Below are 17,617 nucleotides of genomic sequence, written 5' to 3'. Positions count from 1 at the left end.
AATTTGAAGGTTTGTTAAAGAAGCAGACATTGTTGATATTTTGATACCCCTCTGATTTCCACTACGTCTCTCAGATTATTGCTTTCCTCAAGCTCAACACTAACAGAAGTAACAAATAAAAAAGCCATAATGAATAAGAGAAGTAGCAGAAATAAGACACGTGTTTTTGCACAGAGCTTATACTCATGCCAGTGAATATGATGGTCAGCATTAAAGCAGCCGTTTGTGTAAAGCTCCAGTTGGTAATTTGTGACCAGAGACATGGGTTTAGACCCAAGACAGAAAAAACAGAAAGACGCTCTCTAATTTGCTACTTTGCACAGGCCATCGCAGATGACCCGAAGCATTAAGGTTTCGGTTTACAGCGGCCTCTTTGATGGCTTTCCTTGCGGTAATTGAAGCGCAGCGGTGACAGAAAGCAGACACGTCCTGTGACCCAGTGGGAAACGGCGGCTTCGTCCAGCACAGAAAATATGGTCTTATTAGAAGTGCTTTTATTTGTACAAAATCTACATAGAGTTGACAGTCAGTTGTTGAGAAGTGATTAAATATTAGACACACAAATCAAAGTTTTTGCCAGAGTAATTAAGCATTATTAAAAAGAAGAAAATAAACAGTGCTCCCATTAGTTCAGAGAAAGAAAAGAAAATATAAGGTGAAGCTAAAACAATTAAGCTATTAAGATGTAATAAAGCTATTAAGATGTAACGTAAATAGAAATGACTCCCTATAACATGTAATCATGTCCAAAAAAACAAACAAAAAACCCAGCACGTTTTAGCTGTTTTGTAACATACTTCTCTTCACAGATGATGATTGTATAAGTATCTATGAATCTAAATAAACTCCCAATGTAACAGGTTGACATCGCTGAGCAAATGCAATGAATCATATGTAAGGAATGTGCGCCATCTGGTGGCTTGAGATGGAGTAGGTTTCATGAAATATGAAGTAGGTCTTCAGTTTCTATTAGCAATACAATAAATACATCAGATGTGTTTAAGAGACAATCAAAATAATTTCAACATCACATCCACTACATTTGTGATACCAATTTTAACACTCACGGATCTGGATTTTTCTTTGTTTTTTGGTGTTTTATTAAATGTCACAAGTATTCAAAATTTAAAAAAGTTCTTTTAAAAAATTAAAAGATACTCGGATACTCAAAAAATGAGCTAAGCAATAACCTTAAAGGGATTATATTCCTTATGTACCCCATAAATGGTAGATATTACTACTCTAATGTGTACTAATACGCACCTTTTAGGGGTAGATAAGGTACAAAAGTGCCCCAGTGACACGCTCTCGTGCCCCTAAAGGTACAATTTTGCACGTTTTCTCTCTGAAAAGTGAAGTTTAAGGATATTTCAACTTAAATTGCTTCTTATTTATGTTTTCAGTTCACTTATATTTGTATGCAGCTTCTGTGGTAACAGACATGATGTTGAAACAAGAAATGCTCCTTTGCTCTTAATATTATGTGTTGCACATCTTAAAATGGTTAAGTGATGCTGAAAAAGAATACAAACTCTTATAATAGTGGTCAAAAGAGTGGTTATAAACGTAAAACTGTTAGATGGGCGAATCACACATTTCTTGCAATATGACCTTATATTGTTAAGCAGCGAATAACACAATAACAAGCCAAACAAATTTGATTATAAAGTCTGTTCTGCTTATGATTGAGGAATAATGGAAGAACTAATATCCAGATCTTCTTGCACTTTTAATACAAAGGCTGTGGAGTCCGTTAATGGACCAGCACGGAAAAATAAGGAAGCCTGTGTGTGCGGTGACACTGAAATTAAGTCTTTATGTCATTTGATCCTTCTTGTCGTTAAGCTCGATATATTCCTGAAGTCAAGATACTGACGGCAAAGATTTTTCGAACTGTAATGATCGCCTCCAAAACATCAAAATACATTCACATTTTTTCCCTCCCATCTTGCTCGGATGCATAAAGAGGCTGCTGGTTCCCAATACTGCATTCAATTTCTCCCTGAACGTTGAGGTGAGAGCTACAGGTACGTGTCCTCTGAACCCACACTCTCAAATGAGTGACGTAAACCGGGATCTGTGGGAGCAGCGACCGAGTCTCCGTTCACAGGTGTGTCGTCTGGAAGAAGCGGAGTGGAGTTTGTAGTGGGTGGAGGATCTTTAAGGTGGGCTGAGTTGTTGGTGTTGCTTGAGTTTTTTGGGATAGGAAGTGGTTCGGCTGTGATTTCCAGGTTGGAGGAGTGAGGGAGCTCGGTGGCGTGTGTGGGATTGGGGTCCGGTGAGGTTTGGGGAGGTGGCCTGATGCGAGAAAGACTTGGAGATGGATTTGGGGTTGGGATGACAGAGGTAGATGGATTTGGGGTTGGGATGGTTGGGATGACAAAGGGAGATGGAGATGGATTTGGGGTTGGGATGGTTGGGATGACAAAGGGAGATGGAGATGGATTTGGGGTTGGGATGGTTGGGATGACAGAGGGAGGTGGATTTGGGGTTGGAATGACAGAGGGAGGTGGATTTGGTGTTCGGATGGTTGGGATGACGAAGGGAGATGGAGATGGATTTGAGGTTGGGATGGTTGGGATGACTGAGCGAGGTGGATTTGGGGTTGGGATGGTTGGAATGACAAAGGGAGATGGAGATGGATTTGGGGTTGGGATGGTTGGGTTGACAGAGGGAGGTGGATTTGGGGTTGGGATGACGAAGGGAGATGGAGATGGATTTGGGGTTGGGATGGTTGGGATGACAGAGGGAGATGGAGATAGATTTGGGGTTGGGATGACGAAGGGAGATGGAAATGGATTTGAGGTTGGGATGGTTGGGATGACAGTTGGGATGACAGAGGGAGATGGAGATAGATTTGGGGTTGGGGTGACAGAGGGAGATGGATTTGTATTTGGGGTTGGGATGGTTGGGATGACAGAGGGAGATGGATTTGGGGTTGGGATGACAGAGGGAGATGGATTTGGGGTTGGGATGACAGAGGGAGATGGATTTGGACTTGGGGCTGGGATGGTTCTGATGACAGAGGGAGATGGAGATAGATTTGGGGTTGGGATGACGAAGGGAGATGGAAATGGATTTGGGGTTGGGATGACAGAGGGAGATGGAAATGGATTTGGGGTTGGGATGACAGAGGGAGATGGATTTGGGGTTGGGATGACAGAGGGAGATGGATTTGGGGTTGGGATGACAGAGGGAGATGGTTTTGGACTTGGGGCTGGGATGGTTGGGATGACAGAGGGAGATGGATTTGGGGTTGTGATGACAGAGGCTGGTGGATCAGAGCAAGGTTCTGTCTTCTCAGGTGTAGTGAGGAGGGATTGCTGTAGTGATGGAGGAGGACGCTTGGACTGTTTGTCTGAGGCTGTGTCTTGTGCTTTATTTTTAAGAGGGTCTGATCTGGGGTCCGTTGGCAAGGCATACGGATTGGGGACGTCCAATGGAATGAAGGCTTTTCGGATAGTGCTTCTTTTCCTGATGCGAGCGAAATCGGATTTAGTGTCTGAGTGCAGGGGATACTGAACGACGATGGTGGGGTTCTGACGGAGGTCTTGGCGGGAGTGTGGCTCGGCAGACATGATGGCCCGAGCGCCGTGCATTCTGGGAGGGGACTTGTAGCTGAGTTCACCGTGGGTTTTCCGCCAGCGCTTGAGCTGCATGCGGTGCTCTCGTTCAACATCCCGAGCGGATATAGGCAGCTCTAACACCTGCATGTGCAGAAGACAAGATTCATTATCATCATAGTATAGTCTTGTTGTTTTGAACTCAAACACCAATCTCATGTTCATAAAAGTTCCGACCAATAAAACCTGTTTATTATCAGTTATTAATTTAATATCTGGTTAAAAATGTTTTTTTTTAAAATGGTGCCATCTATTGAATCTTTAAAGAATAGCACCCAAAAATGGTATTATGGTGCTTTCAACTCTTACCAGCAGCTTTCACAGGCAAGTAACTCACTTACTTAATGCAATATTCATATTAATAACATTATGTAATAAGACAATTACGTTAAAGCAAGATTTGACGTTTTTGATGAGTTTAATTTAAAAACCGTTCGCTTTTGATTCTTTGTTGCCTATTTGTAATGTCAGTGTCTTAACCTGGAAATTCTGAGATTATGACAATAAAATATCCAGTCAGGTATTTTTGGTACAAAATCCACTTAAGCAAAACTCATGAGTGTATGAATTGTTAATTGATTAGTTAACTAGTGAGTTTCAGGTTTATATCTGAAGCTTTAGGTCAACACAAATCTTTATATTCATGCAAAGTTGATTTTGGATCTAAAATTATTATACACTACTGTTAAAGAATTTGCGGCCTGTAAGATTTCTTTTGTTCTGTTCATTAATTAATATTTTATTGTGCTAGAATGCATTAAAATTGTTCAGAAGTGAGAGTTAATACATTAATAATATTGTACATAAATGTTCATCATAGAATCCTGTAAAACATGTATAGCGGATTCCACAAAAATAAATGTTTTCAACATTGACAATAATAATAAATGTTTCTTGAAGAATGATTTCTGAAGGATCATGTGACACTGAAGACTAGAATAATGGCTGCTGAAAATTTACCTGTCATCACAGGAATAAGTTACATTTTAAAATATATTAGAATAGAAAACAATTTTACCATTTTAAATTGCAAACATTTCTCAATATTACTGCTTTTACTGTATTAATGATGAAATGAATCAGCCCTAAAATTTAAAATGAGAGAATATTGATAGTATAGGATTATCATTATTATTTGTTTTTTTATTGTTGTAGTTTTATTGTACTTATTATTTAGTTAAAAACAAGACCAAAGCAGGCACATCACTGGCAAAATTATGCTCAGGGTTGGGTGCTTGACAAAAGAAATAATAAAAAACAGGAAAAAGTTGGCACACCGAAGCTCCAAAATATGCAAACAATGTAATATTTACTTCATGCTCGAAATCTAACCCATTTGTTAGTTGGTTCTGTGGCAATAATGTGGTTATTGGTTCTGCATATCAGGTATCATACACATAAGTCTAAAAAATAATTGGTACACATTTCACTTATTAAATAAAAATTTAAATCAATTTCAATCATATCTACTCCAAATCCAAATGCAGTACAGCGTGAGAGTGTGTGCGTTTGCTACCTGATGGACGAGAAAGCCCTCCTGCATGTATTGCGGCTCCAGGGCTCGAAGAAGCTCCATAGTCTCATACTGACCAGGACAAGCCTTCAGTTTCTCACGAGATCCCAGCATGCATTTCAGCAACACAAGCCCAACACGGAACATTATCTTTACTCCTATTGAAAGGACAAAAGAAACACAGAGATCAGAGAGAGAGATGATGACAAGCCAGCCTGTGTGGTAATATGTGTAAGTGAATCTGACCGTCACACAGGAACATGTCCCACACTCTGAGCACAGACGACCAGGGTAGAGTCCTGGAAAATGCACACATGTACCACTCCGTCATGTAGAGGATGGGCTCTATCTTGTGTTTCTCAAGGTGCCGATACGCCGGAGGACTCACGCGCTTTAATAACGCGTTTAAGATCAGTCCATCCAACTGTATGGCCTCCTACAACACAAACAACAGAATTAAGACGGTGGAGGTTTTTTCGTTGACTTGGAAGTAACAGTGGCATTTTTTTTTTTAGATTATACAATTCATTGGTCTGTCAGGCAGTTATTTACAGCAGCAATTCTACATTTACATGCTTAAGGCGATCATAGATTATATTGAAAGTAGTTTTCCTCTTTGGAAACCACAGATAATTAATTTACTACTCTACTCTTGTGCTGCTTACAACACCTTTGAGCAAAGAACAAAAGAAGTTTTGTTGTGATACTGGCACCTATGGCACATTTTGTCTCAAAAACATGACTCAATGTTTGCAGATTGAAAGCAAGGAACTTAAGATATGAATAGAATGCAAACTATGAACCAGAGAACGTGTCTGAGGAACACAGATAAGGTTTCTATTACCTAAAACTATGAAGTTCATAATACTTAGTCTTCATCCACAATGCTCTTCACTGAAATGTTCTGGTAAATGGTTGTAAAATGTAGGCACTTCATAAAGTGCAATCGTCATTAGATCTTCTATCATACAAGCAATAGATAACTTTTAAACACAATGTCAGGTAGATCTCACAAGTAAAGTCACATTTATTTATATAGTACTTTATACAATACAGATTGTTTCAAAGCAGCCTTATATTAATAACTTGACAATAACTGTGAAAGGGTTAGTTCACCCAAAAATGTCAAAATTCATTAACTCGCCCTCATGCCGTTCCAACATATAAGACTTCCATTCATCTTTGGAACACAAATGAAGATATTTTTAATGAAATCTGAGAGATTTCTGTCCCTCCATTTACAGTCCACGCAACTGACACTTTGACGCTTCAAAAAGTTCATAAAGAAATTGTAAAACTAATCCACATGCATTGAGCGTTTTTTTCCAAATGTTCTAAAGAGACTCGGTCGCTTTATATGATGAACAGATTGAATTTAGGCTTTTAATCACATATAAACATCCATCAACTCACACATCAGTAAATGGAAGCTCAAGCATGTTCGCTTGACATACAAGAAAACCAATGAGGTTCATTCTTGCACATCAAGCAGGTTCGGTAAGCTTCTGTTCATGTGAGGTGCCAACTAGCCTCTCCCTATGGAGGATCCCTATACCACTCTACAGATAAAGCGTTGTGGAATTTTTTGGTTCACGTACCTACCCAAAGTGATAAGATAAAATAAAAATTCTCCATCAAAATTTATAGACAAGTACTTTGTTTAGGCATGGTTTGTAAGGAATTACAAACCTGCGCACATATATTCAAACGCACATAACTATAGAATCAATTCTTAATGCGCATCTGAACGCCATCAGCGTCTATCACAGGTTCACGTTTAAAGTCTGTTTAGAGAGAACGGTGTCGTCTTAGCGGCCCCTGATTTAATAACAAATGATCATTTAGACGGAAGTGAATCAATCAAAACTAACTTTAGCTGGAAAAAAATTTTTTCAAGAGCACTATAAAACCAAACCAATCTCTGTTACCTTAAATTATATGTTTATCTCTGTAAAGCTGCTTTGAAACAATCTACATTGTTAAAAGCGCTATATAAATGAGGATGACTTGACTTGACTATGTTCGATGATCAATGTTTATATGTGAATAAAAGCCTAAATTCAATCGTATAAAGTGTTCACGTGTCTTAAGAAAACCACTCACTATGGATTAAACTATGGATTAGTTTACAATTTCTTTATTAACCTTTTGATGCGTCAAAGTATCAGTTGCGTAGGCTTGTCAATGGAGGGACAGAAAGCGCTCAGATTTCAGTAAATACATCTTCATTTGTGTTTCGAAGGTGAATGAAGTCTTACGGATTTGGAATGACGCGAGTAAATAATGAAATTTTCATTTTTGGGTGAATTAGCCCTTTAATGTTGTAAAAATGTATCAATTATTAAATAAATTCGATTTCAGCTCTACAAAAGATAAGTGTCATTATTCAGCTCAATTTAATGTTGTTTCAATTCAGTTCAATAGCAGTGTCAGTGTTGAAACATCAATTTTGAAACAAGTTCAATTAGGCTATGCATAGCTCTACAAAAAAACAATAGTTTTTCCTGCATTGAACATATTTTGGTGGCCTTCAAAATTAATCGTTGTCCCGCCAAAGATTTATTTAATAATTTAATGTGACAAAACCTGCTGTAAAACTGTTTTTAAATGCACGATTTAATCCGACTTATAGTGATAATCATAGCAATGGACAGAAAAAAAGAATTCTGATACTGTATGTCAAATGATCTGTGCATTAGTCTAATGGACCTGACACCTAAAATAATAGACCTGACACTTTATATGTTCTATTCACTTTTTACATATACAGATTTTTAAATATAAAATAGTTCTAAGCACTTTGTTTTATGATCTATCCAGTGTTGGGGAACGTTACTTTTAAAAGTAATGTTTACATGATTGCGTTATTCCTTAAAAAATGTAACTAATTACGTTACTTAGTTCCTTTTTATGAATAGTAATGTGTTGCGTTACTTTTTCTAATCTGGGCTGGGCTTGCTTGTTTGTTTTTGATAATTATTTTTGGCAAATGTAAAGTCCCTTCCAGACCAAAAAGTGAAATGAATAAATGAATATGAAATGCAAATTCAACTCAAATAAACCTTTCAGCTATTCCCAATTGTAGAAGAATAGTAATGTAAATTAAAAGTAATGAGTTACTTTAGTAGTTACTTGGAAAAGTAATCTGATTACATAACTTGCGTAACGTATTATGTGTTACTCCCAACACTGGTCCTGACAGTGATTATTTTTTATTTTAGAAAAAGTTAATATTACAACCTGTCTTTGCATTTATTTTGGATTTATTGTCAGTACTGGGCTCACAGTTTACATGGGTAGTGTACTTTGTACTGTGTGTGTGGATGACCGTGTTCGTCCGCCACCACTGAAGACCATTTTAACCCAGAAAAAAACCTGAATAGTGTAATTATTCAGCAAAAGTCAGTTCAATGTTGATACAATTCAGTTCAAGAACAAGTGTTGTTGCAAAATTAGTCTCATTATCCAGTTTAAATCTTGTTCTCACCCGACAAGCACTTCTTGTCTCCCCTTGGATAAGATTTGATTAGTAATATTTATTTCTTAAATAGCAAGTAACAGGTCTTACCAGGCCTGCGCTGTAATATCCAGGGAGGTACTTCTCACAAATCTGAACCAGACCCCAAAATGCATCCTGAATACACACAATAAACAAACACGATTTGTCATTTCAATCATTACTTAAAGGTGCTATATGTAGCTTTTCTTCTAAAATGAATCCTTTTTTTCACAAATTACAATGATCCACTTGTCGGGTTTTGCTATTACCTCTGAAGGCCAGTATTCCTATTTCTATGTGAAGGTCGGATTTTCTACGAAATCCATCAGATGTGACGTGCATGCGCGCTCCCGAGCCTCTCTCCTTTTTATATACAGTCTATGCGACGGCACTGCAGCTAACTACATGGAGTCTGATAACACCAAAAAACGACACTGCCTCCAGCACAACACAGACTCCAACACAAACTCCACATAAATATAAAAAACAAAAAAATGTTTTATCTGCTGAAGCTCGTCAGGCCAAACGTGAATCGGATCAACTTCGGACGAAAACACAGATCAACATCAGCAGAGCGTTTGAATTATGGAAAGACTTTGTTTTAGGTATAGGTATATATTTAGATATAAAAACAGACCCGGAGTTGGCTTTAATCCCTATTGTGATGCTTTCTCCGGTGTGTTGAAAGTCTCAGTGTGGCCGGTATAATGAGTGCTCGCTCTTGAGTTCGAGCACACGCACGAGCGCTCTTGTAAAAATTGGTTGCAATCTTAAACATCACCGCTAGAGGCCGCTAAAAACTACACATAGCCCCTTTAAGTATTACTGATTCTAATAAGAATGTGCACACAAATAAGCGCTGCACACGAATGATCATCTTTACCTCAGCAGGCATATGCATCAGAAGCACCGCTGCTATAGGAGCCTGAGCCTGACAGTAACCCTCATCCGGTCTGTACAGGGTGTAAGCCTTCAACACCCGGAACAGGTCTTGCTGCCTGCTCAAAAACACACAAACACAAGCAGTGGAACTGGTGTACTACTTTGCAAAAACAGATATAACCTGTACTGTTTCCGTAAATTTTATTTAATAAATAAATATATGAACAACTGTTTAAAAGTTTGGTGTTGGTCAATTACATTTTTTTTTCTATATGAATTTTTCTTCAAATTTTATTTACTCACGTGAAGATAAAAGCTGAATTTTTAGCATTATTACTCAGAAATACCTTCAGAAATCATTTTAATATGCTGATTTGAAGCTCAAGAAAAATGTCTTATCACCGTTGAAAGCAGTTGTGCTGCTTATTCTTTTTGTGTAAACAATAATACATTATAGAAATTTCAAAAGAGCGGTATTTATTTAAAATTGTATTTTATATACATTATCAATGCCTTAACTGTCACTTTTGATCAATTTAATTATTGATTTAGTGTGTGTGTGTGTGTGTGTGTATAATACTGTATATAATTAAAAAAATGACCAGAAAATTATGAAGACTAACCCATGACCTCCTCGAGAAACAAACATCTCATGGAAGGGGAACTGTCTGTGTAGATCTCTCTCTATCACATCAATCCACTTAGGGTCTCCATCCATGCTATCCAACTCCTACTCAACAACGACACAATCCACAAGTTCATCTCACAGTTAGAAACAGTAAGACAGATCCTTTCTTGTCCAGCAACCTATATTCTTGTGATTTTGTAGCCAAATGAAATATAACAATTTAAGCACAAGAAATGCATGGGTTTAACATATCATAAATATAAAAATAAATATCAAAAATATATCGTAGTAAAGTTGCAGCTCCCAGGTTGAGAAGCTCTACAGTAAGAAATGCATAATGACACATCTAATGCAACCACTACGAATCAACTGTAATCAAGTATGTGTAGACCTGACTGACTCACATTGAACTTCCCGGTGTTTTGCTCTCTTTTCACTTTTCCACCTGACAGGTACAGCCAGGCCCTGCCTCGCAATGACGGTGGGATTCCTTTCTGACATCGCAGTCGCACCTGCGGGTGACAGAGGTCTGAACGTCACACGCTGACGCAGTAATATTCAGATAAGCAGGGACCAGCATGCATTCACAGTGATTACACATTGCAATCTAGATGACATTTTAAATGGTTAACACAAATATGTCACAATCCCTTTAACCCAGAAGCCACTGGACATATCTTTGTGATTATAAAACAGCCCAGTCTCCTTGCATCAACAAACAGCAATAATAAAATATGTATTTAGTAGGGATGGGAATCATAAGGAATTTACCCATGCTGGCACTGATTCTACTTGATTCAGGTTCCGTAACATTCTTATTTAAACAACACTGGCGGCACTATAAGTTTTGTAGTTACATGAAATTAGAGGCCAATCCAACAGTACTGTCTGTTTACCGGTCTTAAAATTCTAGCCATTAGTCAATAAAATTGTATATCAATATGTAGAGATGCACTGATTGCAATTCCCATTGGCGATTCCGATTTACGATGTTTTTGTAAGTGACCTGCCGATAGTGATGCTGATTACGATTTTCTTTCAAAGAACTATAATTGACAGCATACACAAACACAAATCTACTTTTCTTCAATGCAAAATTGTATTTTCATTTTTTTTTTTAACTAGTAGAAACTAAAATAAGAACAAATAAACAAATTGCAAACAACAGTACAAATAAATGCAACAGAATAAAGAGAAATATGAAATAAACACTGCTTTAAGTTTTTCAGGTGGGTCTAACAGTAAGTTAGTATTTAGGTAAGAAATACTAAAGAAATTAAAGTAATTAAATGTAAAATAACACTGAATGGTCTTCATTGTAAATATTAAATACAGATCAATGCCTACATTTAAAGTTACAAAAGTTATTCAGTCAAGAGCAGAGAGTAATTTGCTTTGTCTTATGTTCTTTGATTAACATGACAGACTTCTGCAGGTTTATTAGGTTGCTGTCACTTTAAGAGTTTATGCACAAACCCAATATACTTTTTCACAACATGCCTTTTCTCTCAATAATTTATGTTCCAAAACTGACGGTGTTTAACTGAATACTCAACAAGACAAGCATTTTGATCATTTTGTTTGTATTTGACCATTTAAGCGCAGTACGCAGAGGATTTAGTAAAATGGGAATTATTAAAATTATGCAAGCACTATTTAACCGGAGCGAATTAGACGAGTGAGTGAGATGAGGCTGGTCTGCATTACTTCGCCGGCAGTTTAGAATCGTTTATATCTTTTAAGAGACAACAACTTTTTTAAACTTTATAGACCTTTTACATTCACAAACAACTTTATTACACACTGCATGAAAGGAAAAATTACAAAAAGCATAATGGGGCACATCACAACATAAGATTTTCTAAAGATTTAACAGTGTTATTTAATTATTAACATATAAAAGAATAAATTCAAGTAAGTATTAGATAACAGCAAAAAATAATGTTAATGTAAAAATAGGAAAAATGAGCATGCACAATGAATTATCCAATATTGGCAGATACCTATAAATTAAAAAAAAAAAAAATCCCTAATACTGGCCTCTAATACAGTAACCGTAACTATAGTTATATCTTGCATCCCTTTTTAGATTTTAAAAAGAATAGTGTTACTAAATAATACAATTCTTTTTAGAACAGTGTGAACTTATGATGACCATACATACAGTATATAAATTAAATAATATAGCAATGTCTATATTTCCATAATCTAGTGAATTTAAATCATTTTAAATGCTTTGAAATGAAAAACTACTGTAAGAAGAGTATATCAAATTTGATTATTTTAATCTGCAATGTGAATGGACAAAACTCAAACGGTAACGTTATTCTTGATTCGCCGTAAAAATGTCATGAAATTCACCTAGTTTCAGTAAGAAATGTTTCCAACTCCCAACCCTAGATTTGTGTCTCTTTGTTTTCAATCTCTGTGTGACACAAAGACGAGCACACACAGTAATACAGGCATGCAAACATAAAAGGGCAACAAAGACTGTTAAGACGGCCTCTGGCAAAACTCTTCCGTCGTCTTTACCTGAAGACGCCTCGCTCCCGGTGAAAGCTTTATAAAGCTTAAGAGAAAAACAGAGGTGAACACTTAGACTAATAGATAAACACATCACTGAAGACCATATAAGGAAAGCTGATGCGAAATAAGGCTTGTCCAGACAGGGCCTCTTTGAAACGATTGTGTCATGGTGTCATTCTGCTGAGGTTTTTAATTAATCCATACAGCAGTGGGACTGTCTGAGCAAGTCAAAATGGGGAAACAAGAGAAGAAAAGGAATAAGAGAGAAGGTAACAGTTATCATTTAAAGCCCTAAGCCCTGATACATGGAAATTATTTCCTCACATTTTCACAGTTTGGCGTACATTCTCTCTTTCTTTCTAGTGCGTACATGTAAGGCACTGGAAAACATTTGACATCATTGATCTGTTCCTGGGAACATGCCGTGAAAATGAACACAACTGACTGAAGAATCTAGTGAATGTCGATGGCAACTCCTACCTTCTTGAACCTTTTACTGATCCATCTGTCCCAGTGGTTCAGCATATCCAACCATTTGACTTCCCTGTGCCTTAACACTTCCAAAGGCACTTCTTGAGCCCTGTGTGAGTGTGTTTGAGAGAGAGAAAGGAAGAATGAGAACCTTTGCTTATCAAAGAAAATGCCACATGCTATTGGTTCTCATAACACATCACAACATCAAGTTTGAATATGCGGAAGTGCAAATGAGATGTAAATGAATACAAATTACTGCTACTTTTACAATACTTTTGTCCTATCATGGGCATTCACTATGATTGAATGGGAAATAGCTGCCTAAACATTCTGCTTAACTTCTCTTTTTGTGTTTCACCACAAAAGAAAGAAATGAAGTCATAAGGGTTCGGAATGAAATGAGGGTGGAGTAAATAATGACAGAATGTTTATTTTTTGGTGAACTATTCATTTAATCTATAAAAACATACTAGGCTACATCAGAAAGAATGCACTTTTCACAGGAAAAACTCTGCAACCACTAAACCAATGACCAGAATAGCTTCTTCAACTTCAACAAAACCTCAAACATATGTCACTCATCATTTAATTCCTTCATACAAATACCGGTACTAGTATATCTTTTTTTTTTAAGTTTTTTTAGTCTTTTTTTTCAGATTACAACCATAAATTTATTCAGACAACAGTAGTTAAGATTTCTTACAAAAGTAAGATTCTTACAAACAAGGTATATGGACAGTTTTTCTACCTTACCACATATTTTATTTGGTATACTTTACTGTAACCAATAAAAATGTATGCATATTGCAAAATGTAAACAATGCAAGGAAGGACATCATGTTATCTAGCCTAATATAAGCTTCGATATGAGTTCCTCATTTCACACCTGCATTTTATGAGTCATAATGAGGGAGGCAGGCATAAAAAATTGTGAAATGTTTTTATGCACTACCATTCAAATGTTTGGGGCAAGTAAGACTTTTTGATCAAATTAAAACCATCATTCAGCAAAGATGCATTAAATGGATTAAAAGTGACAGAAAAGACATTTGTAATGTTACAAAAGATTTCCATTACAGTTCTTTTGAACTTTCTTTTGACCAAAGAATCCTGAAAAGAATCTGTTTCCAACATTGATAAGAAGAAGAAATGTTTCTTGAGCAACCATTTAAGGACAGAATTCAGCTGAAACAATTCCACGACTAATGTAAGCAGTTAAATAGGATGAAAGTGTCTAGTCATCTACTAAATGGCTGACTATTTTCAGGGAGATTCTTCCTGGGTTCAGCCTGTGGCTAACTATTTTCCTTAAGGCTTACAATGGTGATGGAATAGGCCTGTAATATTTGCACCTGTGTTTCCCAGAGTCAAATATAAACCATTCAGCTTGTGGCCTAGATATTTACAGATCAGTTTGGCAGCGCACCAACCACCAGCTAGCTTCCCCTTTACTTAGACACTAATCTTAACCACTAGAAATGTGATCTGAAAGCAATGTTTCTTTCAATATTTTTCCTATTGATCTACAACTCAGGTTTTACTTCCTTTTCATTTTCAAGAGCAATTGTGACCAAAAATGGAGGAACCAAGAACAGATTCCGTGAGTTATGTTTGGGGCCGGTCTCTCTCAGCCGGTAGCTGGCAGAGAGGGTGTAACCTCAGGGCACCAGAACTCCCATAAACCACAGGAAACGGAAAGCGGCTGTACACTCAGTACAGATGGACAACTATCATAACTTACTCATCTATTCCACTCTCTTTAACAATTCACAATGAATAGACCAGCCTGCCGCCATCTCAGGCTACGGTTTAAAACCATTCATTCTTAATAATGACGTGGTGACGATCCCAAATCCAGGCGGCTCTGTAAATGACATGAATGTGTTGTGCTCTGTAGACTCCAGGCTTTAATAAAGACACTAACCTGAGGCAGATGTCTCGTTGATAAAAGACAGGAAGCTTCAACAAGACTGCAACTGGCTGCAGAGCAAGTGAGGATTAAACGCCCTGACACTCCATTTAAACCACATCAATGAAAACTAACAAAAAAAATGTTTATGCCCACTTCCAATGAAAAGAAAGTTGACAGTTTCTTACATCCGTAAAAACTGGTTCAACGAGTTACACAAAACAAATTCACTATATCTACAAAAGGATTGGTTAGTTATGATGAGTTGAAAATACATGATTTGTTTTGATTTTGTTTGCTTAAGTTTGATCAGCGTTTTTTTTTAAGAGAGGGATTGTGCTTAACAAAAAGGATGTAGGAATGTATTGACTGAGTGACATTTTAACAGTTCAATTACTCATTTTGTGTGAACATTTTACTCGGATGATGTAACGGTCACAATACCTGAGCTGTGTATACACAGTACCGGTCAAAAGTTTGGAAACATTAGCTACTCAGTTTTAATGTGTTTAAAATAAGTCTCTTATGCCCATCAAGCCTGCATTTATTTGATCAATAATAAAGGAAAAAAACAGTAATATAGTTAAATATTATTACAATTTCAAATAATGGTTTTCTATTTTAATATACTTTGAAATATAATTTATTTCTGTGATGCAAAGCTGAATTTTCAGCATCATTACTCTAGTCTTCAGTGTCACATGATCCTTCAGAAATCATTCTAATATATTGATCATTTATTATCAGTATTGGAAACAGTTACTGCTTAATATTTTTTGGAACCGGTGATACTTTTTTCAGGATTCATTGATGAATAAAAAGTTAAAAAAGCTATTCAAAATAGAAATCTTTTCTAACAACATATATTTTTTTAAAATCTTTTTATAAAATCAATTCAACACATCCTTGCTGAATAACAGTATAAATTTCTTTCAAAAAAAGAAAGAAAAGAATACCGACCCAAATAAATGCTATATATATTGCCTTAGTGAGCATAAAGTACTTATTTTAACATTTTAAAATCTTAATCTTTATCATTATTAATTTTAATGGTTTCACTAACACCTGCTACCCAGAAATAAAATATACTATATAACCTTTAGAAAAGGCATGCTCTTTATTTTTCCTACCATTGGGCTACTCAATTATTAATATAAACAAACACACACACACACACACACGGGAATTAGGTTAAGCAACAGTAATTCATTCACACAGATTCCTTTATTTTGAATTCTTCTGTTAAACGGTGTCAAGAATGTAAACTACATTACTTACAAATGCTTACCTACTACTCAAAACACCCATTGAGTCCAAGCATGCTTAATCACGTGACTTTGCCTTACCCAGATAAACCAACACAAACTGGATTTGATGAGATCAACTAAACACCCTTGTAAACTAACGCACTCACGAGTCGGTTGAATACTTCTGGGCTCCTCCGATGAATCCATACTTGTCAGTTTGTCTCGAGCTGGTGAATCCGTTGATTTCAGAGTCCGACCCGAAAGAGCTCTCCTCGTCAAACTGACTGCCCAGAGTCATCACACTCATAGTATCTTCAGACGACACACGTCCATTCTCCAGCTGAGCCATCATGATCCTTTACAAACAACCCGCTGAGAAGTTCACTTACAGGACATCACCTGACCCCATCTGTAGGCATCCCACGAGAACACGTCGAATTAATTTAATGTGACGCTTCACCTTTAACTGATTCTAAATCAGGCCAATCAAAACTACACAGACCCACCACTTTAACTTTATTTACCGCGTTTTGTAACTTATGTAACAGTTAGATGTTGTGCGTCTATTAAAGCTACCACGCCTTCTAAACGGATTATTGTGCGTTTATATCACCCGAGTTAAATGCTAAATTAGCTTAGCGCGCGACGTGTCACTATCCCAACCTATAGTAATTTAATCCCAAAACAACGACGAATGAAAATGCACTTTACATATGCAGAAAAACCGCCCGAAAAAAATGTGTAAACAACCGGACGAGCGAAACTACGCCTGAATTTCCTGAATCACATTTTTCCAGTCCACGGATTGTCAGGTCTTGCGCTCAAAGAGTGCAGCGGACTGTTTTCATTCAGCACGCCGATGTTTGAGGGTGAAAAGAGAGCAGATTCCCAGTCGAGAAGCAGTAACAGAGTTGTTTTCGTAGTCCAGGTCGAGGTCCCATGGTTGAGAGGTAAATAAAGTAAATATCACACCAGTCGAGCCGTGTTTTTAGTGTTAGGGTGGCGATGATGACATTAGCGCTGAGTTTCCATTCTTTCGCTGTTGCGTTTGACAGTTCTGCACATGCGCGTCTGTGTCACTTCCGGAATCCACAGGTTATTTGCATGTCGTATTTGTATGGAATGGACCTGCAAAAGTTTTTCGAGGTCCAATTTGAATGATTGTAATCTTTATGTGACAGACTAGGGGAGAAAAGAGAAGTCTGCTTAATGTGTCATAGAAGTTAATAATAATAATAATAATAATAAATAGAGTTTATATAAAAACATTTAGGCTATTTTATTTTAATATTATATAATATGTTAGTTAGCCTACT

The 17,617-nt window shown here is 36.8% G+C and overlaps 1 protein-coding gene across 22 annotated transcripts; it reads right to left on the bottom strand.

Annotated features, from left to right (window-relative positions):
• Positions 1-477: 477 nt before the first annotated feature.
• tbc1d10aa (TBC1 domain family, member 10Aa) lies at positions 478-17,379 on the bottom strand. 22 transcript variants are annotated; one of them, XM_077223576.1, is made up of 12 exons: positions 16,469-17,368; positions 13,152-13,251; positions 10,550-10,657; positions 10,141-10,247; positions 9,519-9,633; positions 8,705-8,770; positions 5,383-5,572; positions 5,140-5,294; positions 2,838-3,707; positions 2,714-2,780; positions 2,639-2,677; positions 478-2,593 (listed from the first exon to the last, which is right to left on the bottom strand). In XM_077223576.1, the coding sequence occupies exons 1-12, from the start codon at positions 16,651-16,653 to the stop codon at positions 2,022-2,024; spliced, it is 2,574 nt and encodes an 857-aa protein (XP_077079691.1). In that variant the 5' UTR covers positions 16,654-17,368; the 3' UTR covers positions 478-2,021. The 22 variants fall into 22 exon arrangements, with proteins under 22 accessions (XP_077079691.1, XP_077079692.1, XP_077079688.1 ...); XM_077223577.1 differs by having other exon boundaries at positions 478-2,479; positions 2,633-2,780; XM_077223573.1 differs by having other exon boundaries at positions 2,639-2,780.
• Positions 17,380-17,617: the final 238 nt, after the last annotated feature.

This window comes from Siphateles boraxobius, unplaced genomic scaffold (assembly GCF_051911475.1).
Source record: "Siphateles boraxobius isolate OS27281-9 unplaced genomic scaffold, OSU_SipBor_1 9, whole genome shotgun sequence".
Taxonomy (NCBI): domain Eukaryota; kingdom Metazoa; phylum Chordata; class Actinopteri; order Cypriniformes; family Leuciscidae; genus Siphateles; species Siphateles boraxobius.
Note: the sequence above shows the minus strand (reverse complement) of the source record. Positions and strands in the feature narration are given on the sequence as shown.